The sequence below is a fragment of the Phyllostomus discolor genome, chromosome 8 (genome assembly GCF_004126475.2).
Source record: "Phyllostomus discolor isolate MPI-MPIP mPhyDis1 chromosome 8, mPhyDis1.pri.v3, whole genome shotgun sequence".
NCBI classification, from domain to species: Eukaryota; Metazoa; Chordata; class Mammalia; order Chiroptera; family Phyllostomidae; genus Phyllostomus; species Phyllostomus discolor.
In genome coordinates this window covers 95560621-95588379 of record NC_040910.2, presented here as the reverse complement: position 1 = coordinate 95588379, position 27759 = coordinate 95560621, and the positions used below count along the sequence as shown (strand labels likewise).

General features: G+C 41.4%; 1 protein-coding gene across 1 annotated transcript in view; it reads right to left on the bottom strand.

Moving 5' to 3' along the window:
• The window catches only part of TEX14 (testis expressed 14, intercellular bridge forming factor), a 69555-nt gene that overhangs the window by 8735 nt on the left and 33061 nt on the right, over positions 1 to 27759 (bottom strand). Inside the window, exons 14-27 of the mRNA XM_028521764.2 lie at positions 25550 to 25656; positions 23059 to 23147; positions 21712 to 21993; positions 20529 to 20629; positions 18321 to 18440; positions 16675 to 16741; positions 14417 to 14498; positions 11619 to 11681; positions 11010 to 11137; positions 9873 to 10078; positions 8431 to 8527; positions 7245 to 7319; positions 4387 to 4464; positions 3584 to 3683 (exon numbers count right to left, since the gene is read on the bottom strand). Of these exons, the coding sequence (XP_028377565.1) occupies positions 3584 to 3683; positions 4387 to 4464; positions 7245 to 7319; positions 8431 to 8527; positions 9873 to 10078; positions 11010 to 11137; positions 11619 to 11681; positions 14417 to 14498; positions 16675 to 16741; positions 18321 to 18440; positions 20529 to 20629; positions 21712 to 21993; positions 23059 to 23147; positions 25550 to 25656 (1595 nt within the window). The remainder of the gene's footprint in view (positions 1 to 3583; positions 3684 to 4386; positions 4465 to 7244; positions 7320 to 8430; positions 8528 to 9872; positions 10079 to 11009; positions 11138 to 11618; positions 11682 to 14416; positions 14499 to 16674; positions 16742 to 18320; positions 18441 to 20528; positions 20630 to 21711; positions 21994 to 23058; positions 23148 to 25549; positions 25657 to 27759) is intronic.

Here is a 27759-nt window from a genome sequence, read left to right as displayed (position 1 = left end):
GCTTGAAAGGCATCGAGCAGAGGCCACTGTTCCTTTCCTAAACCCTCCCCCACAGAGTCAGCAAGCTGGTGCCACACCTGGGATTCCATCAACCTGGCTAACAGTGTTTGACCCACCTTGGAAGTCCCCAGATACTTTGCCCCACTCAACTTACAGGCCCACCCAAGCTGCTTTTCTATATAAATGCCTGGTCTTTGGCTCATGCTTCACAACTTCCTAAATCCTATCAAACAAGCAACAGCTGGCTTCAGTGAGCCCCAGGTCTGGCACCAGCAGCAGCCAGGCTAGATTCACAGCTTGGCTTCAACTGGCAATCTCCAAGCCCAGCACAAATAGCAGCCATCTCAGATTGCTTTATAGCTCAGGCAGGATGCCCTGGGCGAAACACAAGCAGGGGTTCACCTTGACCTGCCAACACCTGGGAAACCCCAGGGCCAGTGTACCCAATGGACAGCTATAGACCACGTCAGAGCACCACCACCCTGTCCCTGCACAGCTGAGCCTCTAGGGAGGATGGAGGTTGGTGGTCAGTGGTCACAGCCAGTCCTTGCAGTTGACTGGCCTGAGTAAATCCCTCCCACTGATGTGCCAATAGCAACCAAGGCTCAACTAGAGGAGAGTGTACTCGGCCCACACAAAGGGTACACATTGAATACCTAGCGTGGGTGGTAGGGGAGGCTGTGCCACTGGACCGTACAGGACACCTACTACATTAGGCCACACTACCAAGACACGGAGTCAAAGCAGCTCTATCTAATACACAGAAACAAACACAGGGAGGCTGCTAAAACAAGGAGATAAAGAAACATGGCCCAAATAAAGGAAGAGATCAAAACTCCAGAAAAAAAAGCTAAATAAAATTGAGATAAGCAATCTACCAGATGCAGAGTTCAAAACACTGGTTATAAGGATGCTCAAGGAACTTAGTGAAGACCTCAACAGCATAAAAAAGATCCAGTTAGAAATGAAGGATACACTAACTGAAACAAAGAGTGATTTACAGGGAAACAACAGCAGAGTAGATGAAGTCAAGAATCAAATCAATGATTTGGAACTTAAGGAAACAAAAAAACAACCAATCAGAACAAGAAGAAGAAAAAAGAATCCAAAAAAATTAGGATAGTATAAGCAGCTTCTGGGACAACTTCGAAAGGTCCAACATTCACATCATAGGGGTGCAAGAAGTAGAGAAAGAGCAAGAAATTGGAAATGTATTTGAAAAAATAGTTAAAGGAAACTTCCTTAATGTGGTGAAGGAAATAGACATGCAATTCCAGGAAGCATAGAGAGTCCCAAACAAGATGGATGCCAAGAGGCCCACTCCAAGACACGTCATAATTAAAATGCCAAAGGATAAAGACAGAATCTTAAAAAACAGCAAGAGGAAAAAAGTTAGTTACCTAGAGGGGAGTTCCCATAAGACTGTCAGCTGATTTCTCAAAAGAAACTTTGCAGGCCAGAAAGGACTGGCAGAAATATTCAAAATCATGAAAAGCAGGGACCTACAGCCAAGATCATTCTACCCAGCAAAGCTATCATTTAGAACTGAAGAACAGATAAAGAGCTTCCCAGGTAAGGTCAAGTTAAAGGAGTTCATCATCACCAAACTATTATTATATGAAATGTTAAAAGGACTTATTTAAGAAAAAGATAAAAACTATGAACAATAAAATGGCAAAAAATACATTTCTACCAACAACTGAATCTTAAAAACAAACTAAATGAACAAGAGGAACAGAGACAGAAGTGTGGATACAGAGAGCGTTTTGATGGCTGATAGGTGGGTGGGGGTGGGGAAAAATGGGTAAAGAGCTGAGGGGATTAAGAAGTACAAATAGGTAGTTACAGAATAGCCATGGGGATGTAAAGTACAGAATAGGAAACACAGTAGCCAAAGAACTTATACACATGACCCATGGACATGAATAATGGTGGGGAGGTTCCCTAGGGATTGGGGGGTTCTGGGTGGAGGGGACAAAGGGGAAATTAGTTAGGACAGCTGTAATAGCATAATCAATAAAATATAATTTTTATAATATAGCGAGACAGCAGTACCACTTTACCCTAACAATGAGCTACAATCAACAGGCCTGGCAGGCAGAGGTATGTGTGTTTGGGGTGGGGAGGTAGTTGTCTTTATCTCTCATCTCCCAACGCCCTCCCTGCCTCCCATCAGGTCTGACAACTCTGGATGCTGCCTATCATGGTCAGAGGCCTGCCTGGAGATGGGCAGTGCCCATGCCCTCTCAACCACAGTAGATGTGGGGGATAGGGAGGTCAAGGTGAGGATTAGGGCAGGGAGATGCTTTGAACCCAAGAAACACCGGTAGGAACTGGCTCTTGACTAATGGCAGGAAAAGGTAGGGGGAGATGGCTAGGGCTTGTGCTTTATTACTTTTTTTCTTTTATGAGATATGAATTCAAGCAATTGAAATATGCATTTTATTTTTTTAAAATCACAATGAGATATCACCTCATATCCATTAGGATAGCTACCATCAAAAAAGCAAAAAAAGAAACAGTAAATAACAAGTATTGGCAGGAATGTGGAGAAACTGGAACCCTTGTGCACTGTTAATAGGAATGTAAAATTGTGCAGCTGCTGTGGAAAATAGTTTGGTATTTCCTCAAAAAATTAAAAATAGATTTATCATATGATCCAGCAAACCACTTCAGGGTATATAGCCAAAAGTATTGAAAATGGTGCCTTGGAGAGATACACATATGTTCAGAGAAGCATTATTCAGAATAGTTAAAAGGTGAAAGCAATCCTGTGTCCATCAACAAATGAATGGATAAAATGTGATACACACATACATAAACATACAATGGAATTAAGCCTTGAAAAGTTAGGAAATTCTGACACATGCTACATGAATGGACCTTGAGAACATTATGCTAAGTGAAGTAAGTTACAAAAAAAAACAACAAATTCTGTATGACTTGACTTATATGAGATTATCAAACATAGTGAAACTTGTCCTGGTTGGTGGATTGGGCATTGGCCTGCAATCTGAAAAGTTGGTCACCTGTTCAATTCCCAGTCAGGGCACATGCCTGGGTTGCAGGCCAGGTCCCTAGTTGGGGACATGGAAGAGGCAGCTAATCCATTTTCTCTTGCACATCATTTCTCTCACACATCAATGTTTTTCTCCCCCTCTTTTTCTCTCCCTTTGCCTCCAAAATAAATAAATAAAAATAAATGATGCTCCCTTTAAAAAAAAAGTAGTCAAACACATAGAAACAGAAAGTAAAATGGTGGTTGGTAGGAACTAAGTAGAGGGGGAGACATGGGGAGCTGTTTAAAGGGTAGTGAGTTTGGGTTTTGCAAGATGAAAACATCCTGCAGATTGGCTGTACGACAATGTCAATATAATTAACACTAGTGAAATGCACACTTAAAAATTTTATGTGTATTTTATGACAATCTAAAAGTTTTTAAACTTTTTGGGATTGGGGGCTATTAGGATAGTATGACAAAAAGACCATTTTCCCCCTTCTTATTTGTCAATAGCAAAGGAAAAACTAGTACAAACTAATACAGTATTTTAAATCCTTTCAGAACTCCAGATTTTTCTGTTACCTCTCTGTGTCCTCTTCTAGATCTTGATTTTCTTTGGTCCAAATTGCGCTGCTATCTTCTTTTTTACTGTTAGTTCCTTGTTCTTCTAAATGACTTTGATCTAAAAACAGTTGAAAAATTTAATTTTATTTGAACAAAAAGTAATAATTCAGAAAGACTACATTAAAATGGAGTGTCAGAAACTCAGGGCTACTCAGTGGCCCCTGAAGTCTGCAATTCACTAGTTCCCCTCTTCCCAGGACAGGAGGGGGCCAGATGGTAGTCTGCAGGGTGCTTGTATTCACAGCAGCTGCTTCTAGGGTCCTGAGAGCTCTTTAGTGCCAAGTGAGGCTACAGGAAACCTTGCCTATGCCAAGGCTTAAGAGAGACAGAGGAAGCACAGGGAGGGCACATGAAAGAGAAAGGAAGAGACCCTGAAAATAAATGCATATTTTTACTTGAGGACCACCCTGTTCTCACTTGTTAGATGTTTCTAGGTTGGAGCCCCAGGGAAAAAATTTGGGTGGGGAAGGGTAGTACCCTTTAATGTATGCCAGGCATTTTACACATGCTATCCCATTCCACCCTACCAGCAGTCCTGTGAAGGGAAGGGAACTAACATATGTTCAGTATCTTACAATGTACCAGGCGATGAGGTAGGAGTTATCATCCTACTTTACAGATGAGGGTAACTGAGGCTCAGAGACATTAAACAGTTTGCCGTACATGCAGTGGAGTCAGAATAGAGACGGACTTATGCCTGGCCTCAATGTCCACATTGCTTTGAAAGAAACTGGTGAGAAAGGCCTGGGTAGTCGGCTTACCATTTGCAGTGGTGCCCAGAGGACTTGCTTTGTTCCCACCCAACACTGCGGATGAAGCCTGCTGCTGCTTCAAGAGCTCTGTCCAATACAAAAGCAGAAGGCAACTTATTTCTTCCTTTGCAGGGCACAACATTCTCCATGGCAGTGATTCTCAAAAAGTGGCCCTCAGACCAGCAGCCACTGTATACCTCAGAACTTGTTAGACATGCAAATTCTCAGGCCTTATCCCAGACCCACTGAATCAGAAACTTGGGGCGGGGTCTGGCAGTAGGTTGTTTAACCAGCCCTCCAGGTGATTGTGGTGCCTGATCAAGTTTAAAAACCACTGCTTGAGGCCTGGCTGGTGTAGCTCAGTGGATTGAGCGCAGGCTGAGAACCAAAGCGTCCCAGGTTCGATTCCCAGTCAGGGTACATGCCTGGGTTGCAGGCCATGACCCCCAGCAACCGCACACTAAAATAAAATTAAAAAAAAAAAAAAAAAGAAACAAACCCACTGCTTGGGAACATTCAATCCCAAACAACAATAAAAATTAAAATGATTCAGGCACTACTTGCAGAGCCTATGTGGCAGATACAATTTCTAATTTACATTAAGTAAAGATTAATAGCAACAATTACTTCTCACAACAACCCTGTGAAATAAATCACATTTTATGTTGTTATTCCTGTTTGCCAGATGTGGAAATGAAAGTAAGAAAGGTTAAGGAGGATAGTAAGAGGTAAAAATAGAATTTGAATCCAGGCAGTCTAGGTGTAAAGTTTATGTTCTTAATCTCTATTTTCTAATCTTTCAGTTTGTAACAACATCAGGACCACCCCAAATTTCCCCCATCTCTATTGGACTATATTTCATATCTTCATCTAGTTTATGGGAAAGACAGAGAGCAAAGAGTATCTATACTTACCAGTTCCTAAAGAATTGCTCACTAGACCAAAACAACCATCTGCTAAACTCAGGTCCCTGCTTTGCATTTGTTAGGTGCTCGGTCTCCTCCAAGTGCTCCCAGAGCAGAGAGACAGCTGGGAGGCAGCACAGACAAAAGCCCTGGGCTTGTTCTCTGGCACAGCCCTGCTGTGTGCAGACACAGGTCTCTCCCTCACGCAGGCCAGGGAACAGGCCCTGGTAGCTCCCAAGCATCAGGGGGCCCCATAAAATCATTTAATATAATTTGAAATAAAAAGCTCATTTTATCCTCATTGTTAAAAGTAGTTCCTTGTTGATCTTAAAGGATTTCCTAGGGCTCTATAGGACCCTCTCCTTTAGGTCCTTGTCAGATGCCTAGGATTTTGGATGTGGGCATCCAAAAGCACAGGTGTCAGCTCCAGGTCACTCCCCAAAGCTCTCAAGGGGAAATAACAACAGAGTGACAGTGTACAATAACCAGGTGGGAGCACCCATTATTCAGAGAAACTACCCGAATCCCCTCTGCCCTTTGTCTAGCTGGAAAATTACTGACCTATCTCAAAGTATATGCATCACCTAGAAACCTGGCCCAGATAATTCCAATAAGTAAAATAAGGGAGCATTTCTGCAGAATGCACTGAGATACAGCAGTACCATGAGGGTAGACCTGGGGAGAAGCCTGGTGACAGCTGCTGAAATGGGGAGAACATGAGAATCTAGAGGAAAAGTTATCACTAAAGTCAAACTGCAAAAGGGCCTTCATGTACTGCCATAAGCTAGGACCAAGAAACAGGTGACACCTGAGCAGGACATGTGTGGTATCCTCTAATCTCACAAGCAGCAATTCTATTGTAGTATTAGCAGCTGCTGGAGAGGAGGACTTTGCAAGAGCTCCCTGGGAAGTTAGAGGAGGAAAGTAGGTAAGGGGGTGGGGCCCTGAGAGAATGATCCCAAAATCCTGGGACCTATATGACTCTGACATTAGGGAGGGGTACGCTGAGGCAAGAAGGGCCTGTGTCCAGAGAAAAAGAATCTAAGGAAGGTTCTGGCAGCTCTGACTGGCTCCACCCAAATTCTTCAAGCCAACAGGGCTGGGGGCTTGTGACAGCATGGACAGCGGCTTTCTGTTGAGTCAGACCAGGTAAGTCTTCATTTACCCTCCTCTTCCTGATGAGACATAAAATGTCTGAGATCCTGAAAATGAAGAGATGCCCCTCAAGAAATTCTCTAGGAGCCCCATACCAAGAACTGAACCATCAGAGGTCTGACAAGATGTGTCCTCTGAGGCTGGCTGGCCAGTCTGTTAAGAAAAGAGCAGTCAGGTCTTTCCTGGGGAAGCAAATCACCCGCCCCTAATGTCTCTATAATGTTTTCTTCCAGCATTAGCTCAGCTGGGAAGGGCCAGCCAATCAGCTACAACTAAAACTAAGCTGGTATTGCTCAGTTTCTGGCTGAAATGGAAAATTCTGGTCACATTCAGTCTTGTGCCACTGACTTCTCTGCCCTCGGGAAAGTGATTCATCCACAATGCCAATACCTTCAATATCTCCTGCTAATGGCAAAACTAAAAGAACAGGGTGTCTTGGCCTCAGTAGCCAGACATCAGGCCTCCTAGGTATGGCTGGTTTGGTTCGAAGATAACAATTCCTTCAATAACAGGAGTTCATCATAATGAGCCACTTGAATGTTATTTCCTCTTCGAATCATTACCACAGACCTTCTAAGTAACAAAACGAAAACAGACACAGGCCAATTATCTTGGCCAGGCTTCAGCAGTAATGTAAGGTCCATTTTACTGGAAAACTGCCCCTTCCTGAATTCTGTACATTCAGTCAGACCTTCAAAAGGCCTTCGGTACTAGTGCTCACACCTGAGGCAAAAAACCATATTGTGGTCAGTGACTACAGTTAAGAGGGTCACCGAGTGAGTACATTCTGCATTGAACATCTCTTACCAATTTCGTCAAGTAGTTCCTGAGATGGAGGTGGTAGCTCATCAATGTGATGCTGCGAGATGGCTTCTACCAGTTCTTAAAAAGGACAAAAGGGAAAATGATTTAACACCCTCCTGGACCCGCAATGGATTTTCTAGGCCCCCACACAGATTGACTTAGGCTTTGTCAGTGATGAAACAAACTAAGGCAGGAAGAAGCCCTCTTGAACTGGCAGTCCTAGCTGAGATCTCCCAATATGTGAATGGCTTTTCTCTCTCTTTAACTCCAAATCTTTGCCTCCCTCACCTTACCTCAGTATTGCTTTATCTGTGCTTCTTGCTCCCAAAGGATATTTAGGGAAGATGAAGTATAAATGTTTACTAAGAGGCTGGAGGCCCACTCTGGAACAGGGCTGCTGAAGGAATACAGAGGCTCTGGACCAGTCAAATGAACAAAACACAATGTAGAAGGCCTTTCTCTATCACTTATGAGGCCAGGGGACACAGGAGGAATCATACTTTGGCCCTTCCCCTAAAAGCTCAATTATAATACTAACAAAAATCCCTCGGCATAATTCACAAAATCCTTATCCCCCCGAGGGAGATTCTAGAGTTGTACCAAAAAAGCGGGACATTAAAATTAATGTGGCAAAGGCAATATGCCTGTCTCAAGAGCTGTTAATATGCTCACACCCTTGCTTTGGAATTGTCTTCTAAGAATCTATCCAAGGAAAGGAGCTGAGGTGCAGATACAGATTTTTGCACAATTCTTCAACATAAAGGCATGTTTAACAAACATATGCAGAATGAAATATTATATAGCCATTACATATATTTCTTAATAATGTTTACTGGTAAGGGGAAATCCTCAAAATATATCATCAAAGAAAAAAGCAGGTCAGAACTGATATACAACAACGATCTCAACTATGCTAAAACTGCTTTTTAGCTTATTTCTAAAACTATAAAAAAGATATGTATCAAAATAGTACAAGAGGTTAAAAATGGTGATAGAATTCAGTGCTTTTCTTTTTTAAGCTCTTCTTTATTCTCCAAGTTTTCTATAATAAGTGTGTTTTACTTTTATAATTGGGGAAATACACATAGTATTTTTGTTTAAATCTAACATAACATCAAAGATGAGACTAAGACTCCCTTAAACTGGCTTCCTATTATGAAGGTGTGTTTTGATGTTAAACGCAGAGTACCTTTTGGCAGGCTCCTTTTATGAGTGGCATGGGATGATGTGTCAGGCTCCTTAGCATTGCTGAAGGGACCAGCCCCAGTAAATGTAGATGCTCTTTTCTGTAATAAGACATAAATATGGTAATTGACACATATATTGAGCTAAAAAAGCCATATAACTCAATCATCTCCAACATTAAGACTGTGTATATATTGAGAGCATTTGAGATCCTGCTTCCTGGCATGTCATCAGTTTGGCTCAAATAAACTCCTATAAAAATGTTTTTTTGTTAACTGTCTCATCAATGGAAGAAGCCAGTTGTTTGTTGACTCAGTCAATTTCATTGAAATGTCACTTCATCCAAGAAGCCTTCTCACCCCTTTGCCTCTGTAGCACTCAACTTATTGCTGTGTTACAGTTTTTCTCACTAGGTGGTGAGCTCCTTTGGAGCAGGAGCCCCAATACTATACCTTTTGTATTCACGTTTGGATGCTTAGAAGAGGGCCAAACATGGTCCCTGGCCCTCAAAACCTGCCCAATTAACAGTTTGATGAACAAAAGCATAAAATTCTTTATTGCCCTACTTCAGAATGGGACCTTTTGTGAGTCAAATGCCCAAAGAAGATAACAACTGGTTTTTCATTGAGGGCCAAAGCCAGTAATCAATCTGCTATAGAATGTCAAGTCAACAGGTTCCTTTTGTTTTGTTTGTTAGTGAATAAACACAACCAGTTTATTATTTATGATTCTAGGAGTCAGAGTTTCAGGCAGTACTCAGTAGGAACTGCTCCACATGTCAGTTGGGGCGACAATGGTTTGGAGGACTCAAGAGGGTTTCCTTCACAAGTCTGAGGCCTTGGTGGTGGCAGGATAGGGAAAGTCACATTGCAGGGAAAGGGGTGGGACAACAGGTTCTTAATGCAGGGTACCCAATAAGGAACTTGTAGTTATCTTGAAGAAACTATACACATGAAATATGAGGGGGAGGAAAAGAAAAAGAACGAGAACAGGGGTGGGGGAGGAGAGAAGGTAGGATACAATGGAGTGTAGACTATTAGTTCAGGAGTTCAGAGAAGATGAGTATCAATCAAAACTCTCAGAGAACTAACCAGAGAGGCTTCAAGGTAGAAACAGAACTCGAACCTCCCCGAGTGGACAGAATGTGGTTAGAGAGAAAGGACAACGCAGGTGAAGGCGGCATCATAAGCTACGGCAGAGGTTGGCTCTTTAGAGAAATTGCCAAACATTATCTCTAGAGGGATAAAGGCACAAGAACCCAGGATCTATCTCACAGTAAAAACCCAGAGAGGAGGCTCGGGCAAGCCCAGAGAGGATCCAACTTATTTTGGTAAAATAAGGTAAGGTAAAATGAGGTAAAACAGATTTGGAGAAATCATGGCACTCTGGATCATTGAGGCCTTCAGGCTGGTTCCATGAGAGGGAACACAGAGGTAGTATACATACGTGATCAGTTAGTCTTGAAGGGAGAGTTTTAGAGGAATTAAAAAGGGAATCTAGGCTCTTTGCTTTCTCTCGGACAGTTGTCGATTTATCAGACAGAGCTGTGGTAGATTCTTGACTGCTCCAGTATGAGGCAGACCCTGTTTTCACCTGAAATGTGATGCTTCCAAGGCAGTCTTTATAGTGACTGGCACTTGAAGAAATTGACCCTGTTTTAGAAAAGAGGGCAGTTAGTGTCTGGATCCTTTTAAAAAATAATAATAATTATTATTATATCAGTTGGGTCTGTGAAAAAACTGCCTTTTAAAAAATATTTACTTATTTATTTATTTTTAGAGAGAGGGGATGAGAGGGAGAAAGAGATTGAGAAGAAACATCAACGTGTGAGAGAAAGACTGAGTAGTTGCCTCTCACACAACCCCAACTGGGGACCTGGCCAGCAAACCAGGCACGTGTCCTGAGTGGGAATCAAACCAGTGACCTTTCAGTTGGCAGGCCAGTGCTCAATCCACAAAGCCACCACCAGCCAGGGCTGGATCCTTTATATTATTTAAAAACAAAAGCAAAAAACCCCACACAACTCTATGACTATACCAGGGGTTCTCCAAATTGTTAATAACTGAAATAATCACTGATCCAAGACACAATTCCTCAAGGTATAAAAAAAATGACAGTTCTAAACTTAGTCATCAAAATAAAGGGAAATTATTTGAACTACAAAAATACCGGAACTAAGGACACCAGAAAGAGGATATTAACACTAGCTGTATATAGTTGCGGGACTCAGAACTATGCATGTTTAGGGACAAGGGGCTGTTTGAAGTCACAAACTCTAGCGAATGCAATGCACAATATTTGCACTACACTCAGTAGTGCTCAGGGTACAGAGCGGTCTTCACATCTGCACAACTCTACCACTAAAGTAAAAACACCTCTTTGTAGCTGCTTAATAACCACTGGCACCACCCCTTCCTGGCCTTCCATGGGCTTATTCCCCGCAGCTTTGACCCTAAAGAAACACCTCGGAATTGTGAGAAAACACCTGCCAGGTCTGCTCCCAAGTCCTGGCTTCCCAGAGCCAATGTGACAGGGGCTGTCACTCCCTCTCCCGAAATGCTTCTCCCCCCGGTGGGTGACTACCTGGGCTGAGCGGAGTGCTGACACTAGTAGGTGCATGGTTGATTCTGGGTGTTTTGCATGAGACCTCCTTAAAAGACCCGTCTTGTTCACAGGAGATACTAGACAGGTCTTGAATGTCTGTCAACGATCTAAAGAATTAAAAGCACACAATAATTGGGAGATGTTTGGAAAAATCAAACAATATATTCCTGAAATGTACTTCTTAAGAATGTTCTTGACAAAAGTCTTTATTTGGCAACAGGCCTGAGTTAGAGAATATCTTAGAATATCTGATATATTTTAAAGAAAATATCAGAGAATATCTTACCAAGAGACACTAACGTTAAATATATCTCAGCAGGTAAAAATATATTATGTCCATAGATAAAAGTATATATGTGTGGAAACCAGATCTAATCTGGTAAGTATCAACATATAGTTGTTATTATTAACATCACAGTATTTCCTTGACTGTAAGATGCTAGTTATTTAGATCACATCTTCCTGGTGAAAGAAGAAATAGTCTCACATAAAATGGGAAAACTGTAGATTCTTTCAGACAAGGAAATGCTATTCCCCTCAACCCAAAACTTGACACAGTATCCTTGGGCAGCCCTTCAGTAGCCATACATGTCTTTCCCCTTCAGCTCCTCTGGTGACTCCTTCAATGTGTCCTCTTGTTCACCTTGTTCACTGTAAGAGAGCAAGTGAGAAAATTATATGAGTTCCCTGTTAGCTGAGTACACTAAATTGGTACAAGGGACCAGTGTGAGAAACAGCAGGAGGGGCACTAAGCTCAGAAGTAGAAAGTGTGGGTTCTGGTCCTGGCTCTGCTACCAACTAGCCACATGTCCTCTGGCATGTCTGGGCCTTACACTGTGTGCCTCTGTTTCCTCTTAAGACACTGAATAAAAACTCTCGAAGGATCAGCCCATCTGAAATCAGCTAAGGATGTTCTACAGCAGTGAGCAAATTCCAGAGGAAATCAATGGAGCATGGGAACTCTGCTGGGGATAGAGGTTGGAGCAAGGGGCACTGCCATGGGACCTGACCAGGCGAGAGGCAGCTTCCTGACACAGAGTATCAGGAGAAGCCAAGGGAGGCCTGTGCCAAAAAATGGCCAGAAAAGAATACTGAAGACAAACTTGACCCATTTTTACTTTAACCAGTATTTAGTATTTAATCTCAATACTTACTGAATGCAAACCATAAGCCAGATCCCATGCTAAACCCCTCCATGTTTTCACATTTCTAATTTTGCAACAATCCTGTGAGACTAGTAATAAAAAGGAAGGAGCATAGACTTTGAATTTGAGTTGTAACTAATTCTCTTCACTAAAATACTTGGTCTCCTTCCAAGCACACAGTAGGACCATACTTTTTGGTCATCCTAATTTACATAAGTGGTCACATGACTTGTTTTAACCAGTGGAACATAAGTGAAAGTGATGTAACTCTTGGGAAGAAACTTTAAAGGACAGTGCACAATCCACCATGTCCCCTTTTGTCACCTCAGCAATTAAGAAAGCACAGAGAAGGAGACTATCCTCAATTGGCATCTCTGATAGAAGGTAATGAAGCACAGACCCCTCCTGGCCTTCCCATGATGGACATGGAGCATGAGCAAAGATAAACTTTTATTGTTTTAAGCCACTAAAACCTGGGGATTGTTATGTAGCATAATCTAGCCTAAGTGATATAGACACTTACTAACTGTTCAACCTTAGAAAAAATACTTAAACTCTCTGAACTTTGCTTTCCTTATTGGCAAAGTGGAAATAATAGTACGTACCTCATAGGATTGTTACATGAATTAAATTTGACAAAACAAAGTACCTGGCATATAGTAGCTGCATAGGAAACACTAGCTATAATTATTACAGAAAAGGAAACTGAGGCCCAGAGAGGGGAAAGTAAACTAAATGTTATTGTACCAGGCCCTTTACATCTATTATTAGTTTTTTAATTAAACTTTTCATTATAAGATAACTATATATTCACATGGAGTTTTAAGAAATACACTTTAGCCCTGGCTGGTGTAGCTCAGTGGATGGAGCGCGGGCTGGGAACCAAAGTGTCCCAGGTTCGATTCCCAGCCAGGGCACATGCCTGGGTTGCAGGCCATAACCCCCAGCAACCGCACATTGATGTTTCTCTCTCTCTCTCTATCTCTCCCTTCCCTCTCTAAAATAAATAAATAAATAAAATCTTTAAAAAAAGAAATACACTTTACCCAGTTTCCCTCAATGAAAACTCTTGCAAATCTATAGGACAATATCACAACCAAGATGTGGACATTGATACAATCAAGATAGAGACATTTCCACTGCCAAAAGGACCCCCAGTGTTACACTTTCATAGCCCTGTCTACTTTCCTCCCACTCCCCACTTCATCCTTAACTTTTAGGAACAAATCATTTGTTCTCTATTTCTATAATTTTATCATCTCAAATATGTTATACAAGTGAAATCATGTAGTAAATAACTTGTTGTGATTGCTTTTGCCACTCAGCAGAATTCTCTAGAGATTTATCCAGATTGTTATGTGTGTCAACAGTTCATTCTTTTTCATGGCCAGCTGGCTCAGTTGGTTAGAGAGTCGTCCCCATACGCCAAGGTTCTGGTTCGATCCCCGGTCAGGGAACATACAAGTATCAAGCAATGAAGATGTAAATAAGTGGAACAACAAACCAGTGTTTTTCTCTTCCCCTCTCCAAAGTCAATAAAAATAAATAAGTAAATAAATAGAGCAGACAAGCCAGCCAGCCAGCCCTGGTCAGGTAGCCCACTTGGTTAGAACATCATCCCTATATGCCAGCATTGTGTGTTCAATCCCCAGTTAGGACACATACAAAAAAAAAAAAAGTAAAAAAATAAATTAAAATGAAGTGTAAAAATAAAAGAAAAATAGTTCATTATTTTTTATTGCCAAAGAGTATTCCACAGTATGAACATATCACAGCCTGTTAAATTATTCACTTGTTAGATAAAATCTGGGTTTCCAGCTTGTGGCAACAAAAAAAAGTAGCTGTAACTTTCACATATGCATTTCTGTGAATATAAGTCTTAATTTCTTTGGGCTAAATACCCAGGAGTTATATTATTACTTTTAATCCCCATGTCAACATTCTCAATAAGGATTCTTATTCCTAGTTTACAAGGAGAGAAACAGAAGACAGGGGCTGGGAAACTTGGGGGAGGTCACATGGTAGAAAGGTAGTCAGGACCTGCACACAGATGATGACTGCCTTCCATGGCCCCTCACAATTCTGCTAAACAAGGCCTAGCAAAGCTCAAATGCTAAAGCTAAGTTTTAGAACGTGGTGGCTAATACATGTTAAGATGAGCAATATATAAAAATGGGGTGTTATCACCAATTAACATCACTTCTATGAGTCTGATGCTGTAAATAAAATAATAGCACATACCTTTGTATAGGTTGGAATTGAGACCTGGTCAAAACCTCAGCATTCTTTGCAACGCTTTTTCCCATTTGGACCTCTCTTCCACCTGAAAGAATAAAGTAAATGTACTTGTAAAAGAATTGTTGCCAACCCAGATTATTATTTTTATTCTCTTCAATTTCCCTTGGTCTTATCCACAATGAGAAATAATCTGGATAAACAAAAGTGTTCCCTAATTAGGTTTGGATTGAGTGCTGTACAAGAGGTTTTTGCTCTGAAAGTTTATTTTCCTTGCTCAGAGGGGAGAACTCTGACACTCACAACACAATCAAGCCATTTACTGGCCTTCCAGTTATAACCACACAGTTATTTCTGGAGACAAATGTTGTTTTGTCTTTTCAGGAAGGCACACTGACCTGGTTCCAGTCAACAGACACCAGGGGGCGTTGAAACCAAGAACTGCTTGTTCACTGATTCCAAATAGAAAAGACCATTAGCTGGGTGTTCTCAGAGTGCTAACTGTGCTTCTTGGCCATCAAATACCACTTAAGGAGTAGGGGTGGGGTCTTGAGTTTTAGGAGCTAATTCACTGCCTTCTGTTCTCCTTGGCATCAAATGTCTGAAGTCAGCCCACCCCAATTCTCAGTCAGATAGTGTGCAGACCTCTGGGCAGACAGGGCCAGTATCCATGCTCCTTCCCACCACTGTACCGCTGTGATTTACAGAGATGGGGACAGAGCAGCCCACCCTGTTAGCAAATGCTCACAATCCCCCTGCCATTCCTGAGGTCCATGTTGTCTGGTGGGCAGTAAGAGGCCCACAAGAAGAATGCCGAGGAGCTCTGAAACCCCACCAGTGAAGATGCATTGGGGTTCTTCTTCCTGTGACCCTCTTTCAAATACCTAGAAAGCATAAATGAACTCCCAGTAAGCACAATTTAGAGCAGGAGCAGGAGAGGAATTTAGAGATTTTAGAGTCTGACCACTTCCTTTATACAAGGGGAAAGTGGGACCCTGGAGTGAAGTAAGTTGCCCAAGGTCATGCAGGAAAAAAAAATCAGTGGCAGGACTGGGCTTGGAAGCAGTGCATGTCCAATTGTTACCCCTGTTTCATTACTTGGTGTGCAGCAGATATATATCAGAGCCCTAGTGGAAACGGGGAAAGAAAGGGCTGAAAGAATGAAACAGTAGAAATCAGAGGCTTCTTCATGTACTGCAGATGTTTGAATCAAACTAGCCCAGGTTTTCTGACCTAACTTCTCTATTCCACTCAACCTTCTTCCAAACACAAGCAAGGTGGCTATGTGCTGGCCAGGCTCACCCAAGAAGTAACCAGGGGCAGAGGCTCCACAGAAAGAAGTGCATGGCCCAAGACCTAGGTCTGGGGACTTAATAATACAGATCATCCTGAAAATTTAACTGTTCGTTTAAAAGCTTAAGGCTTCTTAAAATGCTCCCAACTGTGATTGGGGCCTGGATCAGGTTAGAAATGGAAGCTGGCGGCTGCCGCAGGAGAAAGAGAGTGAGTTCAAAACCCAAGCCCACCCTGCAAAGCTGGTTAAGAGTGTTGAGACATGACTGTGGACAGCTACATGGCTTGGTAGGTGGTTAACTCTGGTTTTAAATTAGATGGTTGCATACCTTAAAAGAGCAAAAGTATACAATTTTTTAAATGTCTATATCAGAATCAGTGGTTCTTATATCTTGTCTTGTGCCAAACCCTGGCTACTGATCCAAGGTTAACTTCCTATGTAACAGAAAGCAGTTGCTAAGCTGTATAGAACCAAAGGCCTCCCAAGGGAAGAATGTTATGCTGATTCAGCACTATTGGCTGCAAGAAAAGGAAAATGATGGTAACACTCTGCCTTTTGGCATAGAGAAGGACATGGTAACCTAGTTTCTGTTGTGTGAATAACTCACTGTATGACCTGGGTAAATCCCTCAGGTCAGCTTGGCAAAGATAACTAAATACCTGATATGTGCCATGAAGAAGCCTGGATGCTAGTGAAAGACTAGAGGAAAAAAAGAAGCAACAACTACAACACAGGCCATAAGAACTCAAGGGGGAGTATAAATGACATGCTGTATGGATGTCCTGAAGCTGTTCAGGGGCATGAGATATATTCTAATGAGGGGAAATCAATGAGGCTAGGTTCTCTCATGTGTAAATTGAAAAGCCTGGAGGAGGTTATCTCTGAGACTGTTCCAGCTCTAAACATCTGTGTTCTGACACAAAGTGAAGGCAAGTGATTCTCAAAGGAATCTGCCCTAATGGCTTATTACCAGAGCCTTGATGTTGGGCAAATGCATCTTGTATTCCTTCAAAGTCTTCTTCTATAGGACTTGAGGTCTGCAAAATAGAGAAAGGAGGTTCAATGGAGGCAGATATATCATCAAAAGGTTGAGAATTTCCTGATGTTCTTAAACCCTGAAAATCTTCGTAAGATTCCTACATCTTTTATAGAAAAATAACAAACCTGCTTTGCAGACACTAAGTACTTATTTGTACCATATGTTGCTCCTCAACAAAGACTCCCCCACCTTCCACTGTAAGTAGGAATTACGTGAGCTTCCCTTCATCATTATACCCTCCTCACCCCAACCTCCCAACAAAGATGTTTTGATTCCCGGAAGTTTTATCAGAAAAGCCAAAGAGCCAGAAAATAACCCAGACCGAAAAGTTACTCTATGGGGTAAGAATTCAGAACATCAGTTTGAGGGGAGGACGTGATGGGGAGGAGCAGGCACAAAGCAGATCTTTTCTGGGACCAATAACGTTGTTTCTTGATCTGGGTGCTGGTTACATGAATTTATTCAGTTTGTGAAAGTTCATGAGCTAAACACTTAAGATCTGTATACTTTTTTCTGCTATACTTTTTATATATGTATTTTATATATATATATATATCTTTTTATTAAAAATGTTCATAATATCCCAGCCTGCTCACAATAAAATCAAGAATTGTTGAAAATAATAGAAAACTGCTCTGAGTTTTCAGAAGTGCAGACAAGTGGAAATGATCCTTTTTGATGCATCACTAAATTATTCTTGTCAGTCAAATGTTGTGATTGACATGTATGATCCTCCATTTCCTCTACCCCACCTTCCATACTGATAATAAAAGATCCAAAAAGGGTGGCAGGTTAGTGAGGAGATGAGGTAGAAATTATATAAGTAAATAAGAGAATCCAATGAGTTTCACTCTATAAATGAAAATACACTGTACAAATAAGTTTTTGCAAAAGCTAGGCAGATTTCCAAGAAAGCCTACTGTACTGGACAGCTTCATTATTTGCTGCTGTTACCCCGGCTCTCCCACCACTAAAGCTTGGTAGACCATGGCTAATTCCCCACATCTGTGGATCACCAGTTCTTCCTCACACAGAAGAATAACAGCAGGCCCTGGCTGGTGTGGCTTCGTTGGGTGGAGTGTCATCCCAGGCACTGAAAGGCCATGTCTGACTCCCAGTCAGAGCACATACCTAGCTTGCAGGTTCAGTCCCTGGTTGGGGAGTGTTTGGGAGGCAACCGATTAATGTTTCTCCCTCTTACCCTTCCGGTCTCTCTATGATCAATAATGTATCCTCAGGCGAAGTTTGGTTAAAAGAAAAAAGTATAGCAGACCTTATCTGTCCCCAGAAAGGATATGTAAATTGGGTAAAATGAAGAAAAACACTTAAAAAAAAAAAGTAAAAAGTACTGTACAAATAAATGTCAGGACCACAAATTTGGAAGAAATTGCATGACCTTCCATTCTCAATAGTTGTATTTTTCAGATGTTTTTTCAAAGCACATGAAAACACTCATTAAATCAACATTATATATACTTTTATGTGAGGCTATTTTTCTTCAATAAAAATAATTTAAAAGGAGTAAGGCAATGGAGAAAGCTTAAAATGTACCTTACCCTGAACTGTAAATTTTTTACCTCTAGAGCTAAGTCTTCTTGAGCAGATGAAGAGTAAAAATGTTCATTGTCTGGAGTTAAAAATTCATCTGTTATGTCCTCAGAAGACTCTGGTGAACAAGTTGATTGCCCGGACTGATCCTATTAGAAATGCAGGAAATCACTTTTAAGTTGGTGTTCACTGTAAAGAAATCCCTTCACAGTTGGATGTAGTGTCAATAACAGGGTTATCTAAGGCTCTGACTGGGTGATCAGTTGGTTAGAGTATCAACCTGATACACCAAGGTTGTGGGTTTGATCCCCCATCAAGGCACATACAAGACTCAACCAGTGAATGCATAATTAAGTGGAACAACTGATCAATGTTTCTCTCTCTCCCTCTTTCTCTATTTAAAGCCAATGAATAAAATAATAAAGTAAAATAAATATAATAAAGTAAAATAATAAAGCAAAATAAAATAACCCAGCAGTCAGGGTGACTCTCTCTGAGCTGGCCCTTCCTGCCTGCTTGTACACCTGCCTCTGCTCTCCTTCCCCACAGTAAGCTGTGAATGAAACACAGTCCACGTATTGGCATCATCCTGCAGGAGAGAAGGCTGAGGCTGCTCAGAACTAGGGAGTCCCTTGGGTGTTATTACAGTTCAAAGGCCAAGTGAAGGATAGTGATTTTTAAAATAGCAATGCAATCTCAATAGTAAAAATAAAAATTAAAAATTTTAACATAATAGTTATTTCTTCAGCATCTCTGCTCCACCCCTTCTTCTTTTGCTTTTTTCCCCATATGACAGATAACTGGCTCCTTTCCTCACCTTTGATCTCCTTTTGTAGAGGTTTCATAGTTGACTTCCTTGAATACTGCTTTTGCCACACACTTTTGCTTCCTGGGCACTTAGCAGCTGCTCTCCTTAACCTCTCATATCAAATTGAAACTTCTCAGACAAGCCTGGCCTCCCATACCTTCCCCACTTCCCTGATAGACCCACTTCTCTAGCTAAACCAGTCTTCCTAATATAGTACATTCTGCTCTGGCTGGTGTGGCTCAGGGGCTTGAGCACCGGCCTGCAAACTGAAAGGTCACGAGTTCAATTCCAGGTCAGGTCCCATACCTGAGTTGTGGGCCAGGTTCCTGGTTGGGAGCATGCAAGAAGCAACCAATCACCCTCTTTCTCCCTCCCTTTCCCTCTCTCTAAAAAATAAATAAAATATTTAAAAAATATATGACGTGTCTTTTTAGCTGACATATGACAGAAGGAATAAATTATCCTGTGAGTAGTTTATGTGCAATGATAAAATACAATAGTATGCTCTTTGAAAGACCTAAAATGTTATCACAATTTTATTTTTACACTGTTTCATTCTCAATTGCTAGTTATATTCTTTAAGAGATTGTGGTCCCATGTCAATGATGATAAAAAAAATTTTTGGTTCTGCTTTGCTGGTGTAGCTCAGTGGATGGAACACCAGCGTGTGAACCAAAGGGTCGCTGGTTTAATTCCCAGTCAGGGCACATGTCTGGGTTGTGGGCCAGGTCTCCAGTAGGGAGTGCTCAAAAGACAACCACACACTGATGTTTCTCTCCCTCTATTTCTCCCTCCCTTCCCCTCTCTCTAAAAATAAATAAATAAAATATTAAAAAAAGAAACTGTTTTGGCTCCTTAGCCTGGCTGGACTATGGCCCAGTTGCAGGCTTTAAGGATGTGTTAAAATCCTGATGCAAAGCTGTAACCTCAATGAAAATAGTAGAAAATTAGGACTGAACCTCATAGATCCTGCCAAGGCTCAGCTCCCAGGCAAGAACATATTCCTCCCACTGAGTTGAGGGCTGAATTTGGGCCTTAGAGGACTTCCAGGTGAGGGTCTTCTCATTACAATCCTGGCTCTGCTTTTCCTTCTCCAGTCACCAGCTTTGGAACCTAACCTCATGCTGTACTTTCACAGTTGGTCTTGTGTATCAAACTAGATGCTCAAAAGCCAGAGCTGAATCTGACGCTTGTCTATGCTGCCCCCAAGCTCCAAAATACACAGTGCTTTGAGTTCAACTGACTCAAAAAACGTAATACGCAGGGAGGCAAAGCCTTCTTCATTCATATCAGAGACACAAGGGCACATACTCCAACAACAAAAAAAGAACCACTATAGATATTATTTCAATGTCATAATATGTAACAACTCAGTTCTCCTTTATTAGACCCTTGGGTTCAACTTGACTCTCCAGAACATATTACTCACGCTGCAAGACTTCTCAATAACCACAGATGCTTCAGAACTTGCTTGAAAGACTTCATTATGCTCTGGCTGCTCATTTTTCCTGAAGCACAGGTGCCTGATACCTAAGGATTATAACACAACCATGGCCATGGTCATTTGGTGGTGTTCAGACAGCATGGAAGGACAAAGGGCAGCATGAGAGAAGAGGTGCATGTATATTCTGCTAAGGGTCGCCATGTCCCATATGGCCAGGTCAGGTTTGGTCTGGAGAGTGGAGACCATTAGTTTAGCCTGGCCACTACATGCAGCCCTGGATCATTCACCTTTTTGTTCACCCATTCAAGAGTGAAGCTGACAAGGAACAGATTTTAAATACCAAAAAAACCTAAGCCAAGAGATTTTCCACCTAAAATAAATGATCATTTTAGATGTACCTTTCTTTGACTTGCAAACAACTGTGAAATAATATCTCATGCCTTGACTACAAGAAAACTACCAGGTGAAATACACAGGCTTCAGTTTTAACCTACAAATCTATAAAGCGATGACAGTTGAATGTTCCTCTAGGCCCTGGATGGTGTGGCTCAGTGGACTGAGCGCTGGACTGTGAACCGAGGAGTCACCAGTTCAATTCCCAGTCAGGGCACATGCCTGGTTTGCAGGCCAGGTCCCCAGTAGGGGGCACCTGAGAGGCAACCACACATTGATCTTTCTCTCTTTCTCTCTCTCTCTCCCCCCTCCCTTCCCCTCTCTCTAAAAATAAATAAATAAGATCTTAAGAAAGAAATACCACAAAGGTTCCTCTGGCATAGACTCTGGGAGCCAGTAAAATTTTTCCATTTTAAAATGCAATGCAAAGAAATAGACAGCAGGGAAGAAAGGTTCCCTGCCGGTGCCCTCAGGTAAGAAAGGTTCAATTCCATACTAGGCACACCCAGTACCAGGGTCAATGCACAGGGATTATTTACTTTGAGAAAATGGGTCTGCTCCAACAATAGAAAAACTCATGAAATCTCTGGATTTCTTTACCTGCGGAAAGGACAGTGGGATCAAAAGGATATCCTGCTTCCCCCTCAAATTCAGGGATCCCCAACAGCTGGGAAGGAGGGGATACCAAGCAAAGGAAATATTCCAGGACGTTTACTTATTTTTGAGAGATTACTTGATAGAGTTTACCTATTCCAATTCCTCCCACTGAACTTACTGGTGAAACTTCCAGGACCATGCTGACTGCCATGTGGATCATTATCATGGTCACTGTTGTCTGTTTTGTCACATTTGTCATTTCCTCCTGGCTCATCACTTTTCCTGGGATACCCTACAACATGCCGCAAAGTCACATTCTCAGGGTCCCTAATCGGGGGTTGCAGCAAGGGATCAGGCTCATTTTCAGCTTCATTCTCTAAAGCCAAATTACTTTGAGGATGCCAATGAGGTACAGTCAGCTGCCCAGTAGCTGCTTTCTCTGCCATTTCTTTCACCTCCACTGGGTACAAGAAAAATCCATAGTTAAAACAGCACCATGAACATAGCAAACAAAAGCTTTTGATTCTCAAAGAGCTGTATTTAACTTTTTATAGCCCGTACTGTCACAATAATTGCCTTTTTTAGAACTGCATCATCCTTAGCTTGCCCTATTTCACTTGAAGGGGAGGGGAGGAGAGAACTGATGACAGAGTGAGAAAAGGCCAAAAGAATTTCAGTTAGTTACAGTCTTTATTGCCGAATCTCATGCAGCAGGGAACTTGTAGAGGGATCTTTTTGCTGTGAAGATGTCACAAGAAAAGGACATAAGAAGTCTGTAGGGATTCTACAAGATTTGATTAAAGTTTGTCTCGCCTTCCTAGGCCATGGTGAGTTTATATTTTGGGAGTATGCATGTATGTGTGTATTTTCATCCAAATGTTCTATACTTTTGCTAATGTCATGCAGCATGGGTGTTAAAAAAAATGGACATTATATCCATTAAAGCTTACAAGCTAAAACTAATACAAAAGGATAATGCCCAGAGAATATGTGAAAGTGACACTGTATGCTTTCTACTTTAATAGTGATATATATACATTAAATGCTTACATTGTATATTTTTACATTTGTTATATAATATATATTAATACATAATGGAAATATTTCTGCCCTGGCTGGTGTGGCTCAGTGGACTGAGCACTGGCCTGTGAAGTGAAAGGTTGCTGGTTTGATTCTCAGTTAGGGTACATGTCTGGGTTGCAGGCTAGGTCCCTAGTTGGGGTCAATGTATCTTGTACATTGACATTCCTCACCCTCTCTCTGTCCCTTCCCACCTCTCTAAAAATAAGTAAATAAAATCTTTTTGAAACTTTTTTAGAAGACATATTTCTTATATGGTCTAGAAATAAAAAATGCATTTTTCTTCTGTAGTAAGTAATCAGAAAGGCTGAGCTTTTCAAATGGAGTGATCTAACAGAAGAAAAGAACGAGTGCAACACAGGCTGGGTACTCAGAGATAACAACCAGATTAGACATACTCTTTAAATTTCATTTTGTCCAACAGAACCCATTACTTTATACGCACTTTTCCATTTTAAGTGTAGATTTCCAACATCTTCATTTTTTCTCGACTTTGCATTATGTATTTCAGAAGGCACAGATTCCATGTTGATCCTAAATTGTATAGTTTTGGAGGGGGAGGGGAGCAGGGTGGATACAAACATGTGAGTTTGCTCAAGTTCTTGACACAACCCTGAGCACACCAGCCCACCAAGAGGACTATCCCCTACTCTTTCAGCCATTCTGGGGTTGTGCTAGCTCCTCCAAGCCACCAGAGGGCGCCAGGCTCCCCAACATTCAGCTACGGAGACTCCTTTCCTGGTAGAGCCCTGGACAGGGATGGATGTCAACTGGTCCCTTTGGGTCATTTGACAAAGCGAACAGTACACTATTCAGCTGTGTCATTTTGGCTTGGACACTGGACTCCTCCCTTAATTTTCCCTGGCTAAGAAATTAAAGGACTGGGTTAGGAGACCTCTAGAGTTTGTTTGTTTTTTTTAGTTTCCAAGTTAGATTTCAGAAGTACTCTTGGGAAGTTTGCATAAGCAGAAAAAACCTACGACTGAAATAGTTTCACGGGACAGAATCCTGGTCCTTAAACTGCTGCAGAGCCCCCTGTTCCCTTCAATGCCACAGAACATTAGTGATGGTTCAGTAACTCTCCTGCCCTTTGATCAGAATTCTCTGGTAACAGTCCCACCTGCATAACAGCAGTAGCACAATAACTAACATTTGTAAAGATGGACTTAAGGCACCAGGGATCTTAAAGACATTCAGAGGTCGCCAGCCTAGTTTCATTGGGCTCTAGACCCTGCCTTGCCACTGGTTGGTATGACTTCCCCAACTTCAGTCTCTCTGGACCAAGGTTTCCTCACCTGCAAAACAAGGGAGTATCTTTTCCTCTAAATAACCCATAATTATATATACTTTATTGTCTATTAAATTAACTCTTGAAAATATGTGATCTGTGGCATGTTCATGAATCCCTATTATCTGGAATGCCCTATTCTCTCACTGGACCAGAGAGCAGAGAGACTGTTGCATTGGAAAGGTCAGCTATGATCAGCTTCCTTAAAGAGTAATATGGCAACAGCTATCAAGAATCTTTAAGTCTTCAAGATTCTACAGTTTAAGATGTCCAAACCCTTGACCACTGTAGTAACTTTGCTTCTGGGAATCTATCAAGGACCTAATCCGAAATGTAGAAAAAACTTTACTGACAAGTCAGTGTGGCTCTATTCATAACAGAAAAAGTAATGAAACCACCTGAAATTCAAAAATAGGGGAAACCCAACAATTTCAAAATAAGTTTATATTATAAGGGTGTTTTTAATAACATGGGATAACATTCATGTTCTAATCTAAAGGGAAAAATCAGGATATAATACATTATAGTTAAAATAACATAATCAGTATATAATCAAAATATATACATGTAGTATAAAGTTGCACACCCTAAATTTATGTTATTAACCAATGTTACCTCAATACATTTAATTTTTGATAAAGACATATACATGTATACAATTTTTTTTTAAGTATACAAAAAAAGACTAGATGGATTGGCAGCAAAATGTTCAACTTTACTTTGGTCTGGTTTTTTGTTCTTTTGGAGGAAGAAGGTGGAGCTGGGCAGGGAAGGCCACAACCACAACTTTTGCTTTGTCATCTAATGTCTATCCTGGTATCCCATCTGCTTCTATCAATGGTGTGAGTACTAAACCTTCTGATGTCAGTAACGTGGTTCTTCAGTAATTCCCTAAAGGTAAAATACACTGAACTAAAATATCTGGGCCTTTTCCTCAATTCTCTCTTAATGTACATATTTACCAACACAAACGCAGCAGCAAACTCTTGTCATTAGTTTCAATCACCACTGGGAGAGGAGATAAATGTTTTCCAGAACTGATTTCAAAGCTGTGGATAAATGCTGCCATTTAGCCACAGAAAAGGAAAACTGAAATTGATGTGCCAGTCTATCTTGAGAAACATCCATCACCCCTGTAAGAATTCCCCCAGTGCAGGGTACACACACGATTTGTGCTGACGGGCTGAAGCTACTTCACTTCATTGATCCAGCTGGAAATCAGAGGTTGCAGGGTTAGCAGTGATACTCTTCAACCCCCTCTTTCTGCTCTCCTGTCATTGCCGCTTGTTTTGAAACAAATAGTTCGGTTTGATTCCTGGAGCACTGGAAAAAGGAATACCTGGCATTTTTTTTTTTTTGTAAGAAAAACTCAGCAGCTTTGGAAAGACAAGGTGCTTTGCTTTTGAGAACCAATGAGTTATTCTAATTAACCTGCCAGGTGCTTTACCTTTGATGTCTCCTACGTTTTTATTACACTGCTCTTTTTGCTCACTTAACAGAAAGAACCTGCCAAAATCTGTTTCTGTGATACTATTCTTCATCACTTACTGACTCTTTGTCATGAAGGCATAAGATCATTAAGTGACATTAAGGTCATGTAGGAGTCTAAAGGCATGGCAATACAAAGGACAATAAAACGTTAACCCACCTGCTGGTGGTTTGGTTCCTGTTTCTTCCCAAACTGTCCGTGGCCCCTTGAGTGGGCTGCAATTGTTCAGCTGTACTCTGCTTTCCAGAGCCATGAAGAGTCAGCAGCTTGAAAAGGAGTAAACAGGCTTCAGGGCTTTGATGAAAGAATTCTTCTCTTTACTCTCCATTCTATTTTTAAAGCCATTCTTGCTAAATGTGTAGAAATAACCAGACCGACCAAGATAATTTCCCTTTGCATGTTTCATATGTAGTAAGTCATCTCATTGTTGGAGGCCTTTACATAGAAATGCTGGCCCCCAGCCACCCAGTACAGACAGGATGTGGGGGAAGAATGAGCATACAAAACAGACATTAAAGATCCAAAAACCTTCCCCTGTATTTTATCAAGGCAGCAAGATTTGTGGCAGGGGTCCTGGGCCCTGGATTCCAGTCTAATCTTTACTCAGACTAGCTGAAAAGAGACTTGTGCTTCAGTTTCCGCATCCATAAAAGAGGGACACTATCTGCCTGAAAAATTCACTTAGGTGAAAATGCCTTACTCCTTACTCCTAAAAACCAGAGCAGACTTCCTAAAGAAAAAATAAATATGATATAATTGTTTTATACATAGTCATATGTACTAGCAGATGGTTTCCAACGATGCCCGCCATCAATTCCTCCCTTCCTGGTCACACTGCCACTTGAGAGCTGTAATCTATTTTCCTCCTGCTAAGTCTTGGCTGAACTCCTGACTTTGGCCAACGGAAGACAGAAGTGACATTGTCCAAGGGCCGTGACTAGTGTTTAAGAAACGTGACAGCTTCAGCTTTCGCTTGCAAAGCCAGCTGCCTTCCTGTAGAAAAGCTTGGGGGAGACTAGTTGCAAATGATAAAAGGCCAAGACTGCAAAGAGAGGCCATCTGGAGAAGCCCAAGGCCCCACACATGGAAGTGAAGCCTTTTTGCCCAGACCAACACCCAGCTGAATGCAATCGAGGAAGAAACCCCAACCCATGTCACAGGGGCGGAAGAATCACCCAGGTAATCCTGTATATTTGTGACCCACAGAGTAGTGAGAAATAATAAACCATTGTTATTTTAATAAATTTGGGAGGTTTTTTTTTTAAGTTACACAGCAACAGATAACGAAAAAAGTATAAGAAAAGTTACTTTTCTTAGTTATCTAGCAAACTCTAATTTTTAACAGAAACAGAAAATTAAAGTCTAAGTAAATTCCTTATGTCTTGTCTTTATATAAAAACAACTGCCAATACCTTCCCATACGTTCTAAGTGAGGACTGAAGCCTCACTGAAATTCAGCAGGGTACAGTGCAAGAGCACTGGACTAGGAGTCAGAAAACCTGTCCCTAGCCAGCTGTGGGCCTTGGAAATAGAGCAAGGGGTGGAGGTTAGGGGAGCTGTCTGCCCTACGCAGGCAATAAGGTGGTATAGCACAGATGGATAATTTTAAAATAAAACCCACTAAGAGCTAGCCCGCTTCCTATCACCATAGGTCAGCAATTCTAATTAATTTCAGTAATAAAATCCTCCTTCTAATGAAGCTAACCTCTCCTGCTCCACCCCCATATTACTAATACCTGGACTTCAGGAAATTTAAGTCATTAAGCTTGGTGGGGTTGATCCAGCTTTAAAATTCTATGATTCAAGTGACAGTCAGCTCTCTAAGTGTTATTTTGTTATATTCATTCATTTACTCATTCTCTCAATGACGATTTATCAAGTATCTCCTATGTGCCAGACACTTTGCTAGGTGTTAGAACACAGGATGAATAAAACCTATGCCCTGCCCTTCAGTCACTCACTGAGGAGCCGTTCTGCAACAACCTCTCTAAGCCTCAAGCTAAACCTCCCAGGCCAGCTCCCACAGTGTCTTCTCACCTCCTCTGAGGCATCTTCTTTGACCAGCAGGTCTCTCTGTCCCCCTGTGTGTGAGCCACTCACAGGTAGAAGTTGTGATTCAATCATCATCATATTCCAGGGCCTACTATATAGCCTCTGGCTCTATACATGTTTGTTGAATGAGTGAATGAATAAGCAATTTAGAATGGGATTAATACCTACCCAAGATACCATAATTAGTAAGTTGAACCATGTAAAATTATCAATACTTGATTATTTTTACATATAAAACAGCAATTTCATATGGTTCAATCTGATGCAAGGAATTTATAGAGAAGGACATGAGCTGTGTGTTGTTTTAGAATGGGAGG